Source organism: Leuciscus leuciscus (genome assembly GCF_965113295.1).
Source record: "Leuciscus leuciscus genome assembly, chromosome: 13".
In the NCBI taxonomy this organism is placed as follows: Eukaryota; Metazoa; Chordata; class Actinopteri; order Cypriniformes; family Leuciscidae; genus Leuciscus; species Leuciscus leuciscus.
Window position 1 is genome coordinate 17,593,891 of NC_138737.1, and position 20,171 is coordinate 17,614,061.

At 37.0% G+C, this 20,171-nt stretch overlaps 1 protein-coding gene and 1 long non-coding RNA gene across 3 annotated transcripts in view; one reads left to right on the plus strand and one right to left on the minus strand.

Annotated features, from left to right (window-relative positions):
- Window positions 1-20,171, minus strand: part of aopep (aminopeptidase O (putative)) — an 84,558-nt gene that overhangs the window by 14,241 nt on the left and 50,146 nt on the right. The window contains exon 14 of one of the 2 annotated variants that reach the window (XM_082188247.1): window positions 2,656-2,772. The exons of the other annotated variant lie outside the window; for it this stretch is intronic. Coding sequence (XP_082044373.1) covers window positions 2,656-2,772 — 117 coding nt within the window. The remainder of the gene's footprint in view (window positions 1-2,655; window positions 2,773-20,171) is intronic. 2 annotated transcript variants of the gene reach the window in all.
- LOC309512590 lies at window positions 4,895-6,302 on the plus strand. Its single transcript, XR_014211095.1, has 2 exons — window positions 4,895-5,030; window positions 5,069-6,302. It is a non-coding gene; the product is annotated as an uncharacterized lncRNA (long non-coding RNA).

Genomic DNA, 20,171 nt, shown 5'->3' on the forward strand with positions numbered 1-20,171 from the left:
TAGGGCGTGTCCGAATCCACTTCTGCTAATTTTAATGACGGGAAAAATGGTCGGCGCGCCAGACGCATGGTCTAAAAGGGTTGACCCTATTCTCTTAATGAGTAATGGGTGTGTTTTGGGATTTACGTGCGTTAAACCAATCAGAGTCTCCCATTCCCTTTAAATGGCAGTTGCGCTCACGCCATGGCAGATTCGCTTACATGACGGAATTTGATAGTGGAAAGACTGAATACGTCTCCAGAGCACAAACAGAACTACTCGTGCGCGAGGTAGAAGTGCGCAAGCAGATCATCTACGGGACAAGCCGGATTACACCTTATCTTTATGTACACAATAATAATCTTTTACATTGTAATCCTTTTATTTTTTATATTTGGCATGTTTGTGTGCGGCTGTACGTGCGTCCCAAGCAGAGTGCACATTACTAACATGCTCTTTAAATAACAAAAAAATGTATATTGCGTCATTGACTTTAGACCAGGTTTCAGTTGGTCAATGGTGCAGTTTATTTCTGTTGCCTCAAAATAGCAACGTGCCAACAATGCGGCAGAATACACCTTGTTTTCAGACCAGCATGCCCATGGGCACACAAATGGGCGCAAATGCATTTGCCATTTAAACAACGTGGCGCAGGACATGAAAATGATAACTGCGTTGGACTGAAACTAGCAAAAAACACTTGCATCAAGCTAGGCGCTGCATTGCGCCAGGTGTAAGATAGGGCCCATAATGTTGAACGTAGTTGCCAGGCTACACTGGCTGTTTGCTAGATGGTTGTTTACAGGTCCAGTCAAAAGATCCCAAGCCCCAGTTCTTAATGATATTCTGGTCTTTAGGTATGGCTCAGAACCCTCCATCATCATAAGTCCACAGGATGTTTCCACCCATTTTACTGTGCACCAGGTGAAAATTAAAAGTCTGATCGCTTTACAAAAGTAAATAGCACACCTCTCTTCAACAAGCCACACAATCTGAGGCATAATTCACGTCTGTAAACGAGTCATGACGAGTTTAATACTCAGGGTTAGGGGTTTGTTTAAATCCCTAACCCTTAGTTTGAGCAATATTAATGGCCATGCTTGCCTTTGCAAGTACCACTAATTATGATACATCTAGTGATTCATTTCTTATGTGAGAACAACGCCCAGTCGTGACCCACATAGACTGAGTGGCGCCGACCACACCTCTCATTTTTATTGTGACCTTAAAGCGATCTACAGGCAGAGCTAATAATTATGCACGGCTAATAAGGATTCACGTCTATTTTAAAACATGAAAATTATGTGTCAGCAGCAATTCATGAAAGGAAAAAAGGAGGCTAAATGGTGACGGTGTTTCAGAATGGTCAAAAAATGTCTATAGCGGGCAGGAGAATTAAATCTGTCTGAAAGAAAAGATGACCGTCGGAGCCTGGGAGAAGCAGCAGAGAAAAGAAGCCAGAGAGCGGGTGGGACGGAGGGAGGGGCACGTGGTAGTAATAACCTGATTTATTTTTAGAGGGCCTTTTGTTTTTCCTGGAAGGTCTTGATGAAAACCTCCCATTGGGCCTCGGTTTGAAACTAACTGTGGTAGTCTGGGACTTACTGTGGTCACATTTCGTATTATCTTACATCATTCGTGCTGCCAAATAGTGCTTCGTTTCAAAAGAACGTTGTGGTAGGTCACTGCCGGCCTGCCAAATTTTGCTCCCAAACAGAAGCTAGCCTCCTCTGAATTGACTAAGTATCACAACGTGGCCTAATTGGCTGCCGGGACAGTAATTGAATCAGGAGGCAAATACCACAGAGGTTAGCGTTTGGCTAGCGTGCGCTTCTCAAAGAGAGCAGAGCACGGCCCGAAACCCCTGTAAGTCTTAAGAAGAAAACTCCCCATAATCTGGGAGAAATCAGATAGCTTCACTTGCGTTTGTCTGATACGGCCAAGCGAGAGGACGTTTCAGGGAATTCAAGTAGACATGATATTTTCGAAACCTCTCTATCTTAAACAGAATGATGAGATTACTTACAAATAAATGCAAGCAACTTATTCACTGTGGTAGAAGAGTAAATGTCAGCAGTATTAGTGTTACGGTATACAAACTCAAGAAGGAGAACAACAGAAAATGATAAGACTGATGGATTGGTGTGGTTTTTCAGCTGTGAACATAAGAGGTGTTGGTGGAGACGTGACAAATGAGTTCAGCCTGCCTCTAGTCAATATTTGAAAAGGTGTGGAGAGGAAACGGCAAAAGAAAGAAGGTATTAAACACACTTTTACCGTTCAATAAAATGAAAACTAATGATTGTTTTTTTCAAATAGTTCTCCTGAACCTTCAGACTCAGAAAAATGCTTACTTACAGTAATCTCTGCATATTAAACTGGCAGAGAAGAAACTATTTTAACATTGAAAAGAAAACTATGACCTACTAAGACACTAATATGATATATAATGAATGCACTGAAGCCATAAAACAGATGTTTTTAATCTTTTTAGTTTCCTGATTGTCTAAACCTAGAATTCAATGTAATTATTGAGACTGATGACTGTTTTGTGGTATCATCAAGATAAATATACTGATGGATAAGCAGTACTGATGCTGGGAGCAGGTCTGGCGGCAATGTAACCAATCAAATGCAAGAGTGTATGGTGTAAATATATGTAGAAGTGTTGATTACCTCAGCATCCTGAGCCTGTAGGTTATAAGTAGTCTGAAGGAGTCTTAGCGTTGACAGACTCAGTTTTGGTTCCTCTAGAAGAAACTCCAAAAGAAGCACAAGCTGCTCTGGGCTCAACTGAAACAGAAAAACAAAAGGGTTGTGAATAATTTCATATAGCTAACATACAGGGGCTTTATGCACTTAGTATTTTTGAGGGGGCACCACTTTGGGAGAGAGAGAGGGGGGGCATAATATAATAAAACTTTACTTTAACTTTCACTGTAGTAATTACTGCATGTCAACATATCCGATTATTCTTTTGAATTATCGGAGCGAGAACATACATTATTAACGCATTTACTGTCTCTATTCCAGAATATTAGGCCGGCAACTGCATATATAAATCCTGCATCAATTTAGTCTTCCACGTATTTTGTTGCTTATAGAAAAAAACAAATTTAAAGCATATAAGAACTGACACCGCAAGGCGAACTGCAGCTTATCTCAGCATTGTGCACTGCTTTTTGTGAATCAGAGCCTTTTCTTTGAAGTCCTGCAAACCTAACGTCCTCAATTGCCTTTAACGTACAGTAGAGTTCAGTCGATTAGTAAAATAATTTTAACAGAAGGATAAAAATTTATTTTTTGTACAATTTTGGACGGATTCCCCCAACGAAAAAACGATGGTTCTGCACGAATCGCCAAGGCTGTGTGATTTTAGCTTCAAAACTAAGAAATTCACCAAAGGATGACAACTTTGGGGAACTATTCCTTTTGTACCAACAATATTCTAAGATTAGAGTAACTTCATAGTTAACTACGCAATGTGTAGAATATCGGATATCAATAAAACACGCCGTCAAATTATATTTGAATGGATTATTGCCGCTTCCATAGACATCAGTGCATATTTTACAAACTATAAATGTTTTTGCTAGTATTTATCTGTATTTAAATGTCATAAACATAAAATAAACATATGGTTGAAAACTGAACAGTTGTGATATACGTCTCTTGGTTTGAATGGGCATGACATCTCAGCTAACATATACAGTGGGGTCCATATATATATATAGTTCAAAAGTTTTAGGTCTGTAGTTGTTTTTTAAGAAATTACAACTTTTATAGAGCAAAGATGAATGAGAGTACAGACATTTATAATGTGCTGTTCATTAGTATTCTTTTTTAGTAGAAAAATGCACAAAAATGTTAAGCAGCACAACTGATTTCAACACTGATAATAATAAATGTTTCTTGAGCACCAAATCACCATATTAAAATGATTTCTGCAGGGTCATGTGACAATGACATTATTTTATATTTGTAATTTATTTCAATATTTACAATATTTTAATATTGCTAAATATAGTAAAATAAGAAATTAAATGTCAACCAAAAAACATCAAAATTAATTTGATTGGTTATTAGTGAAATAGTGAAGAATCATACAGTAACGGTTTCTTCTTCATTCTCTCTTTTTTTTTTTTTTTATGCTTTAAATCATAATACTTTGTTTATATAGTTTAGGATTCAATTTTATTTAGACCCCTAGATTTTTTTCATTCATAATTTAAATAAGACTTGATCGGGCACAATGTGAAACGTAGATAAAGACTCAGACGAAACACACCACAAAATGATTTAAAGGTTTCAAATTACATCCACGAACCATGACGGCATTTTCAGAAGGTTGAATAAGACATCAATGCTGTCTTTGAAGCGCATCAGAGAGCCGAGCAGGAAAAGAGAAGCACGTTTCGAGCACGAGCTCGCAGTGGGGAGAGCATTCCGGCGAGGTAGAACGAGAGGAAATAATTAAACCTTCCTCCTTTAAAAGAGCTCCTCTCATAATCTTCAGAATAAGAAGAAAATCACATTTCTCTCACTTCTCAAAAAAAGCAAAGTCTGCATTATGGTTTCTAGAGTATAGACAGCTAATGGAAGGAAGGAATGCTTTGGGATTTGAGTGCTGGAAAGATGCTTTAAAGTCTCATCTTGCAGTATGGAAATCAGGCCTAAACCAATTATCGCATGAAATAGCTATATTTACATGGGATTATGTTTCTTTTTTAATTCTTAGCCTGCTTACTCTTGTTTTAACCCATCTTTCAGTTGCTAAAACTTAATATTCCAGACGTAAGGAATCGTACAAAGAAGCAAGTCACAACAGTCTCAGACAGGTAAAAATGAAAAGCTGTACATTGCCATGATATTATCAAAAAATTCTGCTGCCCTTTGAAAGACATGACAGAAATTATGATTTATCCTCATAACGCATGCCGACAAGCATTTATAAAGGCACAACATGAGTCAGAGCCAAATAATCAAGAATATCGCTGACCTGACAGCATGCTTATTTTATTTGGTGTGTGTGTGTGTGTGTGTGTGTGTGTGTGTGTGTGTGTGTGTGTGTGTGTGTGTGTGTAAGAAGGAAGACCGACAAAGGAAATTCTCTCCTGCTGCTTTTATCTCAAGTTAAAAATCCTGTCAAAATTTATGCTAAAAATGCAGCTGTGGTTGACAGAAATTCTCTGTAAATATCCAGTGATAATGTTTCAGCTGTTACAGGCTGCCACTTTTGTGCCTGTATATTTTACAGTTTATAATGAAATACAACTTTTGATTTTAATAATGTATTAGTACAGTAAATGTTGTAATTAACATTAATTTTGATTAATAAATGCTGTAGAAGTTTTGTTAATTCTTAATTCATGTTAACTAGGTAACTAACGTTAACTACTGAAACCTTATTGTAAAGTGTTTCCAAAATTTGTCTTACTATAAACATGACACACAAAAATAATGCAGTAAACATGAACTAAACAATGTGTTAAATAAAACATCTAAATGTACAGTACAGGCCAAAAGTTTGGACACATTACTATTTTTAATGTTTTTGAAAGAAGTTTCTTCTGCTCATCAAGCCTGCATTTATTTGATCAAAAATACAGAAAAAAATGTAATATTGTGATATATTATTACAATTTAAAATAATTGGTTTTCAATTTATTATACTTTAAATTATCATTTATTTCTGTGATGCAAAGCTGAATTTTCAGGATCATTACTTCAGTCTCACATGATCCTTTAGAAATCATTCTAATATAATGATTCATTATCAAAGTTGGAAACAGTTCTGCTGCTTAATATTTTGTCATAACCTGTGATACTTTTTTTTAGGATACTTTGATGAAAAAAATAAAAAATAAAAAAAGAATAAAGAAGCAAATGTTTTAAAAATAGAAATATTTTGTAACAACAATATACACTACTGGTCAGTAATTTGGGGTCAGTAATGTTTTTTCTTTCTTTTTTTGAAATAAATCAATACTTTTATTCAGCAAGGATGTGTTAAATTGATCAAAAGTGATAGTAAAGATTTATATTATTAGAAAATATTTTTTTATTTTGAATAAATGCAGTTCTTTTTAACCTTTTATTCATCAAATATATTAAGCAGCAGAACTGTTTCCAACACTCATAATAAATCAGAATATTAGAATAATTTCTAAAGGATCATGTGATAGACTGGATGTCACACGTGACACTGAAGACTGAAGTAATGATCCTGAAAATTCAGCTTTGCATCACAGAAATAAATGATAATTTAAAGTATAATAAATTGAAAACCAATTATTTTAAATTGTAATAATATATCACAATATTACTGTTTTTTTTCTGTATTTTTGATCAAATAAATGCAGGCTTGATGAGCAGAAGAAACCTCTTTCAAAAACATTAAAAATAGTAATGTGTCCAAACTTTTGGCCTGTACTGTACATAAATGATAAGTAAGAAGAAACTTGAATATTTAAATAAAATGCAACTTTTGGGAACATAAACAAGGTTTATATAATGTTAAATATAATTGTTAAATATAACATAAAATGCAGTCTCTAAAAATAAAAACCATCATTTCTACAGGATTTTGCTGAAAAATAAAGTCGACTGTCCCATTAGATCTAATATAATTTACTAGATGGTAAAGTAACTTAGTTGACCAATTAACAGGTTTTTACTGTAGCATTTCTGCAGAGAGAGGGAGGGAGAGAGAGAGAGAGAGCAGACTGAGGCTGGAGATGGAGAGAGAAACAGGAAAACGGAAATGGTGGAGTGAGCGAGGGACACGTAGACAGAGCTGGCAGAAAGACTGATGTGGTGGGAGATGGGTGGTGGCAGGCCTGCTATTATTACTCCATTATCACATCAGGATCTATAGAGCAGTGATGCACAGTCTCCTCCCTCCTGTGCCACTTCCCTTTCTCTGTCCGGCCAAACCCACACGCACACACACCACACACACACACACACACACACACACACACACACACACCGCTGCTCAGCCTGGGACAGCTCTCATCCGCAGCTCCTGTTGTATTAAACTAGTTACACCTTAATATGGTGAATGAAGTAAGCAACAATCATTAGCATTAGCATTTTCAAATCACTTCTCACGGACGCAACTTTATCAACGTCTCCATCGGTTGAAATATCCTTCCCTAAAATGGTTGGGAAATGTAATGCTGCAACCGCCTAACCAAAATAAGAACTATATTTGTCTACATTACTGAAAGAGGGAACTATTTCACTCTTGACTGCTCTGCGACCATTCAAGACCTTAAAAGAACCATAACCCAGGACAAAATAACTGCATCAAAAGCAAAATTATAGTAATTTGACCGTGAGAAACCCAATAAAGTCATCGCACTTTGAAGAAAAAGTGGCAAGGGTCAACTGTTTTTCTCACTCAAGTCTGCTGTGAAGAATTAATGTGGTGGAAAGCAAAGACTTCTCACTTTGGGCCGATAAGCGGGTGCATCGCCGCTCTGTCATTAAGAGGCATTCACAGGCCCACCCAAGATCATCGGATCCGCCGCCTTTGAAAGACGAGAGGAATTTAAAGTCATAAAAGATAGAGGGGAGACGAAAGTCCTCCTCCACACTCAATTTGCCTCAGGGAATGGCAATTGTTTCGAGATGGCAGTAAAAAACTTTTCCACACAGGGGAACAAACAGCCCTGCTGTGCCCAAGTCCACTCATCTTGTCAAAAACAGGGCAGAAAAGAAAACAAGGTGATCAGCTATCCGGGGGAAACACCCTCCGACAATACATCACTCTGCAAAAAGCAAAACGGGGTTTTCCGTCACTTGCTTTGACCCAAGGAGAAAGTTGAGGACTGGATTTTGGTGTCAAGAAGGTTTTATGATACAAATACAAATATACAAAAGATTAAAAAAAAATCTTCCTATTGATTAATTCATTTAAAAACTACAACATGACTTAAATACAGCTTTTTTATTATGCATGTTTTTTTTTAAATTATTATTATTGTTTTTATGCACATTTTGAAGGGAATAAAGACATAAATATTGATAAAATAATGAAAAAAGACCCCAATGAAAATGATTATTTCTTAGAAATAATATTTTAACAAATCTGCTTCACTGCTTAATGATATTTTTGTCCACCAAATTCATGTGGTGTGACCAAGGCCGCATTAATGCACGGGCTTACCTGGGCTGAAGCCCAGGGGCCTCCCAAGTTCGGGGGCCTCGAGGTTCCTCCCATGTTCAGGTTCATGATGAGCTGAAAAGGTCATATTGTTTTAACTTGTCAGATTTTGTCGCTGTATGTCGCTAGTCGCTTGTGGACGTTGGTAGTGCTGTCGCTCTAATGTTATGGTGCATTCACACCAAACGCGAATAGCGCGTCAGGCGCGAGTGATTTCACAGTCAATGCAAAGACGCGTTTACGCACGTCGACTAGAGGTCCCGCGGCGCGAAGAGGCGTGTCCACTACAGCGGCAAAAGTCCGCTCAGTGCCGCTGGCAACGCTATAACGTCTCCGCTTTGGGGTGTGTCTGTTTCAAGTGTGTTTAATCTAAGTTTTTTTCAACACACGGACAGTATAATCATCAGCGATGCACGCGATTACATTTAGAAATAGACAAGCTTTGTTTCCAAATGTACCAAGCAATGATCCTTTCAATTTTATAAACTTTTATAAACCCAGCCAATATAATCACAATTAAAAACATCCAAAATAAAATCTTTAACATGTATATAACAACTGCAAAGCGTCTAATTTGTAAACAAAATGATTTACGCACTAAATCCAGCATAAACTCACTGAGACTGTCGACAGTTTCTTTTCCATGCATCATTTTATTATATCCATGTTTGTGGTTAGTTACAGTAAATCATATAAAACAGTGAAATCGCCCTCGAACTCTTCTGTCTTGCCTGCACTCCAGACGGTGACGGGAGCTGAGCTTCACTGAAAGGCTTCTTTCCTATTGGTTGTCGCTCGCGAAAATCGCTTCTCATTTGCATATAGTTGAAATTTAGTTGCTGTGTGTGGTTGTTAAATAAAGTGTCTTGTGTTTATGTGCTCAGTGATATGTTAATAACAATGTTAAAATTGAAAACAATATAAAAAAAACTCACTGTTGTAGGTCTCGAAAGAAATTAATGCAATCTGTGATGTAGATTACCTAAATATTACACTTTTTTAAAATGATACTCTATAAATCGAGGGGATGGGGGGCCTACACAACCTCTCAGCCCCGGGGCCTTACATTAGGTTAAGGCGGCTCTGGGTGTGACTACAGTGCTAAAAAAAAAGACATTAAACAGGAAGTGATACCATTGATACCATGATATCATTTCCCCATCATGACTATGTGTCCAGGTCAATGAGAATCTTAAAATATCATATTTCATACATCAAATATATTCACATAGGTTAGATCAGGCTGTAAAATGCCACTTATGCCACTGATATTTATGAATTAATGACTCATCATGATTTAAAAAGAAAATCATACTGTTTTTTAATACTAATAATTTAGATGTAAACCTATATGTACAGTAATCGAGGTGTAAGAACAATTTGCACCACATGATATTTAAAGTCATTAAATAAAAAATGTATGATGTTTAAAACGGTATAAAAGTTTGCAAAACCATTGATGTGTGTTAACCTAAATTTAAAATAAAAACATTGGTATTCATCCTTAACTCTTGTAATACTGAACATAAGAGTGCCTGAGCTCCAGACAGCAGAAAGCAAAGGTGAACATCTCCACTCCGAGAACAAACACACACCGATGAAACAGGACAAAGTGATTATTCAGTGAGATCACAGGCTAGAAACACTTGTGTGACAATGTCAGCAAGGCTTTCAGCACTTGCTCAAGGCCTAATTGTTTTACAACCCTGAATTCAGCATTTTGTCATTTGGGCCAAATCAAACAGAAAACCCTGAAATTCATCGTTCGCCATTAACACACTTGCCTCTGTGAGCCGTACGGACGTCCCGTCCACCATAAGACTCCCTCCACGAGCACAGCTCCACACATGCAGTCACTCTGGCCCGAGTGTGTGTTTGGTTTTCCGCTGCCTTTTTCATTTCTCTCCACATGAAAGACTCTTTTCATGCAGTGTCCATTAAAGCCATGGAAAAGTTAGCAGCGCGCAAATAAACAGAGCGAGGAGCTTAATGAAAAATGATGTACTTTCAAATCAGGAGAGCTTTCCTTTGCCTTGTTTCATCTCAATCGCCTCTGTTTTAGTCATCGGTACAGTATCCCACCACTTCTAACAGAGTAATCTTAATAAAATGCTTGATTGTCTCCAAAAACCCTTTCAATGGAAGTCAAAAAGACGCAATTAGAGTTTGTATAGAGGACAGACAGAATTTATCACTTCCCCGACGTCTCCTATAAGGGGGGGAAAACTGTGAGCGAGAAGCAAGAGGACGATGTGGTGGGTAAAGAAGAACAGTGACTCATTGGTGCTGAGATTATGTTTCTGTTTGTGGAAAGTGAAAGAACACACACACAGACACACCCTGCCACCGTTATTTCTACACAAGCTACAGGAAAAACAATGCTATGGGATAGTTTTAAGAGAAAGTTCAGCCAAAAATGAATGTTCTGTCATTATTTACTCCCCCCCATGTTGCTCTAAACCTGTATGGCTTTCTTTTGTGGAACACAAAAGGTGGATTTTTGCAGATTAATTGAAAGTGAATGGAAACTGGGGCTGTCAAGGGGCTCTAAAATGACAAAAAGTACCATAAAGTATCATAAAAGAAGTTCATACAACTCATGCACCATATTTCAAGTCTTCTGAAACCATACGAATACTTCTATTGTGTCTTTTGTCTGTGCTTTTGGGTCCTTTTTGAGGCTTGAAAGCTTCAGTCCCATTCATTGTAATTGTATGGAAAAGTGCAAGCAGCAAAATTCAAAATTTCTCCTTTTTTGTTTCACAGATTCGTAAAAGTTTATAACGACATGAGGGTGAGTAATTAATGACAGAATTTTCATTTATGGGTGAACTATTGCTTTAAGTGCCTTTGCAAACACCATAAAAAAAAAGAAACAAAAGGAAAAGTACTTTATATGTATGAAGGTATTCCGTTCAAACAGGGATTGCAATATGGTAGTGTGTGTTATCCTGTGCAGAGGGAAATTCCCTTCAATTACACTAACAATGTTCTTACACAAAGTCTTATGTTCATTCAAACTGAGTGACAGCTTGGAGCAAAATCACATAGGAAACCAGTGACATGTTCCACAAACACAGGAAAAAGGCCAAATGTTCTTTCACCTTTTGTTCTCTGAATGTGCGTCTGTGTTTCAAACGTGTCTGGAATATGAATCTAAAATGAAATGAATAAAAATAAGTCAGGTGCATTGTTTTCTTAAAAAATGAACCCATTAATTAATCAAACATAAATGGGGAGCTGTAAAACAACATGGACATTGACTTTTTTATCATCAAAGTTTTAGGTAAAACCCTAGGAAAAATTATAATTTTAGATGCTGTAAAGATCACCTTTTTGTTTCAGTTTTAAAACACTTTATTACCCACTTATAGCAGTTCTACACTGTCGGAGCTTGACATTTAGTTTTACTACCCAAAAACATTAGCAATTGGACAAAATGCTAGTGAAATAATTATGTTAATAGAAATGTAGACAATGATTTATTGACTCTCCTGTACTTGACATTTCACTTGTTGCATAGCAACTCTTTTAACAGCATAAAATGAGATTATTTACTTGTCTTTCCATCACGTACACTAGGGTCCAAATTATTTCCTATGCTACCAAAACATATTTGATGTGTTTGATTCAGGATGCTTTGATGAATAGAAATGTCAAAAGATCAGCATTTATTTAAAATAGAAATCTTCTGTAATAATGTAAGACTTTACTCTCACTTTTGATCAATTTAACACACCCCTGATCATATAGATCATATGAATAATAGTATTAATTCCCCAAAAAGAAAGAAAACATCTTACTGACAGCAAATTTTTGAACGTAACTGTCTCTAATCATTATAACTACAAAAAACATGGGATTCGGGTTTCTAAATCTTTTTTCTTCTTTTTTTTTGTTTGTAAAATTCAATCCAATTCTCACTATTAACTAGTTGCTTATTAGCATGCATATTAGCATATTGGCCGTTTATTAATACTTATAAAGCTTTATTCTGCATGACCATATTCTACATCCCTTAATCCTACCCAATATCTAAACCTAACAAATGCCTTACTAACTATTAATAAGCAGTTATTAGGAGTTTGAGGCAAAAGTCGTACTGTAGTTAATAGTTAGTTAGTAGTGAGAATTGGACCCTAATCTATTTTTTAAAGTATTGGTATAAGACTGTTATTTGTGAAAAGTGCTCACTCTTCTCCCCCCTGCATCCTGCCATTGTTAATGCATTTCCAAGGTAACAGTAGGAATATTAATTTGTAGACGTTCAATTCGTATTCAGCTGTGATGTCTTCTACTGTACTGACTTCACTCCAACAAAACGTCACAGGCTTTGGCAGAACATCTGGAAACGAGATTTAAATGTATTTATAATTATTACTATCTCAAAGATTACTGTAAATGTGCGGCATATGAGTACTGAGAGGCTTCTTCACCAAGCTTAAAAAGTGTAAAACGAGGTTAAGAATGCTGAAGGACGTAAGTGAATTGATGAAGGACGAAGCAAAGCGTTCAGTATAAAAGTTAAATGGATGCAAAAAACCTGGAGACAGCCTAGTGAACTGATGTGAATTTCTCAAAGCGCTCGCAAAAGACTCACTTTCATCTGCCGCCACAATAAAGCAAAACCTTGGAAACGGAGATGTTCTGCCTCTGTGAAACCTCATGCGTTGGGTCCCCTCGAACCTTTGCCCTGTGGAGGGTCTTGTGTGTAAGAATGCACAACAATCACTCCCTGTTATTCTTGCACATGAGTCTGTGCCTAAGTGGCATTATTAAAATGCCAAGTGTGATTTCTATGGCAGTTTTACTGCTTCTGGGCTTTTTATGCTGTCTGACCACAGCCTCATAAAAACACACTCCGGCATTGACAGACGACATAACACCCGGCCTGGGGTACTTGGGTTACACTTGCTTTTTTTCCCCTGTGTCTTTCTCTCCCTTATTGTCTTTATCAGGACTTCTTTGTCCCACCGGTTAACTTTGCCTCGGGGTTCACTTCCAAAAGACTTAAAGCCCCCTGCCTTTGAATGTGGTAGATCTCAGAGTATCTTTGCTGCTGCAGGACGATAAATGATGACACATGACGCATGGCGGTGAACACACATTAGCTCTATAGTTCAGGTAATATAAGCCTCTGAGTTTTAGCAGCATTAGGGTGCACTCGTCACCACGGGGAAGGCAAGACTTTTGTGAATTATAGATCATATGAGGGCAGGTCTGCCCTTTATAAAAGCACACTGACTGTGATTGTGTCAACACACACACACACACACACACACACACACACACACACACACACACACACACACACACATATATATATATATATGTCTTAATCAGGATTTTGTCTTGTTTTCCATTATAAATATTTAAACCTCCTTAAAACGAGATTGATTTACTTGGAAAGCAAATTTATATAAAATGTTAAGGGCCAGATTTACTAAACAGGGCAAATTAGCATGAGAGCACAATTCCAAAAAAGCGCCAATGGGAGTGGAAAGTTCTGCACGTGATTTACTGACGACTCGCAAATGAAAGAACACAGATGTAGCCGGATCATTTCCATAATGACAAACACAATCTACAGAGAGCAGCGCGAATTTGCATCAGGTTTAAGACACTTTTTTGGTGTGTTAAATAATGGCGCAAATACCAGGAAATTGACGAGAGCAAACCTTTCTAAATCAACTTGCGTGATTCATTTAAATACTCTCCTTCCATAAATTCTGCGTCTGAATAGGAAACTCCAGCAAATTCATATGCAACAAAGTCAGCCGCAAAAATAACTGTCCACGCCTTTTTTAGCGCAAATATTTCATTGCGGGTCTTTAGTAAATCCTGACAGTAGCTTTTAACGCCAAAAGAGGGTTTTTGTTTTATTTTATTAATCTAACCTAAATTTGTGAGGTTTATGCTAAAATATAAATATATATAGTTGCAAAACAATATAATATAGATACAATATATATACTATAGAAAAAATTGTGTATTGAACACCTTTTATATATATTTAAATGCATTCAATACTTTTTTCTATATTATATATTTTGTATTTATATTATATAATTTTGTTACTTATGCAACTACTTTGTTTACAGTAGTTATTCATAATTTTCTACAAGTATCCAAATATATTTTGGGCACACAATATTTTTTTTATAATATAGTAGAGTATCTTCACTAGTCTTGTTTTGGTACTGGAAAAAAAGACAAAAATACTGATTGAAAAATTGCTTTTGCAACAGTGATCTGCCTTTTTTATTGGAAAAGAAAAGACAAGGAAGTGGAAAAAAAGACAAAGAATACGTGTAGGAATGGGACCGAGATCACTACGTCACAGTTCTAACAGCATTAAAGGACGTTGGGTTAAAAGAATAAATAAATCAATAAACGCCCTTTTTAGAAATCCACCTGCCCTTGTTCAACAGGCAGCTGAAGGAGATACACTGACTCTGTGACTCACATTCTGAGTCTGAGAGCTGGTTCCTCATAAGACAGGAGAGTACGGACAGATCCATACCTGTGCATTATCAAGCAGACAGCAAGTCGACGAGACGTCACTAAGTGAAATAGATACAGTGCGTCCGTTTCGATCTCGACATGAGGGTTAATAGAGAGAAATCTGTCACGGAGATGGAAAAAGTATGCATAAAGATGGCCTTGAATTTCCAAACCTTCTTTGTAATATGTCAAACTAAGTTTCTTTCAAAGCAACAAAATTGATTTATAGCAATCCAAGCTTTAACACTCCAAGTGCAACAGTGTTGTTCGAGCTTTTGTTATGTTATTGGATAGATATAGTAAAAAAGCCTCTTTGTAATATGTCAAACTAAGTTTCCTACAATGCAACATCACCTAAAGATAAAGTGTGTAATTTCTACACCAATAACAGCACCAAGCGGAATTGCTTTCACATATCAACTGTATTGACCCTTCACATCTTTCACCAGCTTATAAAATCCCTCCTTTTGTGCCCCTTTACAGTAACACCTCCATCCCTATGGACCTATAGAGCTCAATGTATGTTGGCGCATTGTAATCACGAGTCCTCCCTCCCTCTCGTGTCCAGCAGCTGAGAAAACAAACATGCCATAGATGTACTGCCTCTAGATACCATGCACTTGAAAGTCCTATTATGTTTGACTACAGCTGTCCTAACAAGAAAGGTTGTGTTGACCTTGCCCTTCGAATACAGATAATATCCAGAAGCTCTCGATGGGTATTGCGATACAGTTGTTTCTGGGATCTGTTAGTTTCCGTCACCCAAAACAAAGCGTCAATAGTTGTGCATCCTCATCTACCGTCTTGTCTAGTTTGCAATTTGCCCTAAACTTTAACTTAGTTATCAACCACATATTAGCGCACACTAAACCCAAAGGTTTAATCAATGAAATCAATTAGCCTACGGTAAGGTTCGATTAGTATAAATTAGTTAACCTTTTGGATAACACGAACTAACAATGAATAATACTTTGCCATTCTTAAACTATGCTAATGTTATTTTTACATATACTAATATATTGTTAATATTATAATAAATTATAGTATTTTAATCAACTAAAACAATTAATAAACAATTAAATTAAAGCTGAAATAAAATAAAATATAAATATTAGATGAAACTTAAACTTCAGAAAATCAGAATCAGAAATTTTGCCTTGGCAGCTAATTGAAGTAAGTTGAAGTACTACAATTACTAAATCTAAAACTGATAAACTAATAAAACTAATAAAATGACAAAAGCGCATAAGAAAATTACTAAAACCAAAACAAAAATATTTTTTAAAAAGAAGCTAATTCAAAATATTAATAAACACCACAACAGTATATAAATAATACTAAAATAACATTGATTACAAATGAACATGAATTCACAACAAACAATTGAATTTGTATAAATCAACATTGATATAAAATAATCTATAGATTAATAAATACCTTTAAAAAATTGTTGATAGCTAATAACTAATGTGAATGAGTTTAACTTCATTGCAATGAACCATAAAATGTAAAATTGTGTAGTTGTTACCTTAAAGGTGATGTGTAATCTCATCCAGCCTGACACATTAACATTAGCTCAACCAATGATGTGACTTTGTGGCTGGGCTATCTGTTTGGCTGACCAATGGGAGACGGGGGGGATGGGGGTTGAACCTGGATACATGTGAAACATGGCGCTATTTCTAGCCAATGATTATTTGTTGGTGTAACCTACTATAATAAAGTTGGTTTAGTCATCATAAATAATTGACTTGAATAAGATTTAATTTAGAAATGACCACATCAGGCTATCTGACATAAGATGTTTTACAGTGTGGGAGGGTGAAAAACAGAGAGAAATTAGGAAAACAGGGAAACGTCCTCAACCCACTCCGTAGCACAGCCACATAAAGGACAGCTTTGACGACGAGAACAAAAGGTCTACTTGTTGTGTGCTTAATATCTGCAAATTAGGTGACAAAAACAAACAGCTGTGGGTGAAACGCAGAGAAGAAAAGGGGGGTCAGTGCGAGGAAGGGGGCACGTGTTCAAAGCATAGAGAAACAGGCCTGTATCGTCGCAGGTGCTCGGTGAACACACACACACAGACACCACAGCGTCTACTATATGGTGACTGATTGGTAAACAACGAGAGACGGCGCAACAGGGAAGATCAAAGCAACATATCTATTGTTAATAAAAGCACCTGTTGAAAGACACTTTGATGATACCTGTTTGAGAAGGCATCAAAGCATGAAGAAACCTTTGTGTTTGTCTACAAACAGCTCCTGACACCATAATCCAAACCAGAAGATGGCTTTGAAAAGCATTGCATCAACTGGCATGCATGTTGTGGTCTAGACCGAAGGAATTTCAGGATTTGTCGTCCAGATGTCATCGCTGGGTTACCTCTGAGTGACCCCTAAATATGACTGCACATGCCATTTGAGGATCCTGTTTTTTTTGTTGTTTTTTTACCAGCTACCATCTCATAGGTCACCTGTTCCACAGACTCACTCCACATAAGCTCCTTGTTCATATTGAGTTACAATTTAATCAAAATGAGAAATCTGATTAGACTCCTCAGACTCCTGGAATATGCCATCATATAAGCTTGCCAAGGGCTTAAAAGCCATTTAGGGTGCTTATATCTGCATGTTTTGTGACCTATGTTTCTGTATGTACATAATTACGCATAAAAGGGAACATATGTTTCGTCATCTGTCTTTTAGCAGGAAATGTATAGGCTAAAAAAAAACAAGAGGAAGATGGAGAATATGAATTTTACAGATAGATTATAGATAGATACAGATATAAATATAAGCCTACAGCTGGCATGCCATAATTGGTCATTTACCATTTTTATCAGATGATACAGTCAGTATTCATACTGCACATACACAGGCAGACGTTTCCCCATGTCAACTGAATTTCCTCCATATGAGTCCGAGCGGATTTGTGAGACAGGGGAGAGGAAAACAAATCTCACAAATAAATGAAAATGTTAGTGAGATAGCATCGGTTTCTGCTAAAAGCCTGCTCGGGTTCATCTCCCCGTGTGCTGGCATAGTAGCTGCCACCTGGCGAGACCCTGGCAGGAAGCGTTATGAAAATGAAATGTTAGCCTGTCTGCAGGGCTGGACAGAGGTCTGGTGACTGGCTGCCAGCTTACAGCCCCCTGCTAACCTTCAGATTAGACCTCAGAGCTCACGGGGGTCCGCAGAGAGACTAAGCCCAGATATCTTTCTCAATATTCGACGTTCCTTTCACGCACCACTGGAGCTTTGGGCCCAAACAAAACATAAAAAAGGGAGGAGGTGAGCAATGTCAGGGAGTAACTTATTTAAAGCAGCAATGCTACTGACTAGTAGCATGATAGCAGTTCAGAAGTTTTAAAAACAGTAACAAGCTACTTTTTCCAACAAGTAGCTGTGTAGCGTAACAAAATGCAACAAAACCCCAGTTCGCATACTTATGCACTACTCCATGCCATAGTATAAATACTGCATTTAGTGCATTTACATTGAAAATTTCATCAAGAAGTGCTCTTCAAATACCCAGATGATGCACTAATTTAACTGAAAAAACAAGGTAAGGAATGTTGGACACTTCAAGCACTTAATGGTCACAGCTTTAATTATATAAAAGGTGGGGGAGGGGCTATGAGACTCCAATGCTGGATGGCACGCTAGTCATCTAAAATTCACACACTAAATGGTAAAGTCATTTGAGACGTACTACTGTTTTTTTAATGTAGCTCTATGTAAAATGCTCTCTGTATATTAATATTGCCCATATGGTAATGTAAGGTAAGGCATTACTGACATAACAGTACAACTTTCTGTAAAGCTGCTTTGAAATATTGCGTATTGTGAAAAGTGCTATAGAAATAAATTTGACGACTTTGAAAAAACATATAGTTGAGCCTATAATAAATTTAGCTCTGCTAAACCATTCTCTCGCAGCTTGCTCAAGTACATCGCATTGGAAAGTTCTGTTTAGTTTGGGTTCAAGAAGAGCAACCAAGTTCAAGTCCCTGCACAGCAATGGATGAATTTCTGAATTTTAGAGTGTTTTTATTGCTAAATGTTTTGTTAAATGCTGATATGTGTAACTATATTTTCAACTTTGATTGTTTTGCTGTATTTAGTGAGCTGAATCTTGTACAATTTAGGGGTTGAACGGCTTCAGATTTTTTTAAGTCGACATTTATGTGATTAAAAGTTAAGTCGACGTCAACTAGTCGCTAATGATGTCATTAATGAACAAATAAGCCTGAACCTCGAGCTGAGACTCAAATGCAGGTTTTCTTGTGCATAGCTATGGCATATGACACAGCGCTGCCCACAATGCTATTGCTCCTACATAACAGCTTATTTACAGATAAAGTAGCATAGTAAAGATTACATTTATATGACTGCATTAGTGAGAGAGCGATTGTGTGTGAATTAATTCTACCTGGCAGAGTCTCTCTACTAATAGTGAAGCAGTGGATTTTAGTTACTAAGAAATATATGCTAGAACTTTTCAGTTTCTAAGCCATTTTACTGATAAATCGCAGAACAGTGTTGACAATACATTTTGGCGCTAGCTACTGAATGTTGTGCGAGCTACTGTCTGTACAGTATGAGTGTGCGTTACAATCAGCAACAGCACGTTTACAACGGCAATTAACATCCCTGTACAATAAGCTGTTTAAAACATGCATTAGACTTCAAAGATTTCTTATCCTGTTGCGCCCTCTATAGGCCATGATCAGCGACTAGTCGACGTCAAGCTTAAAGCGTCATGGCAGAGCATTAAAGTCGACTAGTCTGTGCAATCCCTAGTTCAAATCTTAACTTGGTATGAAAGTATGTCGTATAGCTTAAACATAAACAGACCATTTTTGTCAGTAAGTTATAGTATAACTACTTTTTACATTTTAGTGCGGCAGCCTTCGAAGAAGCTTTCATACGCATGAAAACTGACTACAGACGGACCGTTTCATGCAGCATCAGAGGACTGTGGCAATGGCCCTTTAAGAAGATTAAAGACTCCTGACAAGCAGCACGGGATGAGTCATCCTTACACATGGAGACTAATACGTGGCAGTGTCACAGCAGACGGCTGCAAACAGACCTGCTCTAAACATCTCCACCTGCTTTAACACTTTGATTCAGCTTTAGATTCCGCTCAGTATTGCATGCACAAATCAATCCGAGAAAAACAACCGCACAGATAGGCCACAATTGATCTTTAGACATTCTTTCGCAATTGGAAGTTTGCTTACCAAATAAACCAAATTAAAAGGTCAAGGTCACATGACTCATCAATAGTGACTCATATTCGCTTTTGGTCCGGATTAGTCAGAGATTTGACACTTACTAAAGGTCACTCTTGGAGCTTTCTATGTTTCTCACACTTGGAAACTTCTTAAAACCAACAAAATCTCCCATTACACTGACGTGTCTGTCTTTGCATCACTTCTTATGAAACAGGAGGTCAAAAACACTACTCCTACTGTACATGCTGAAGATTATTTTACCTTTCGATTTTC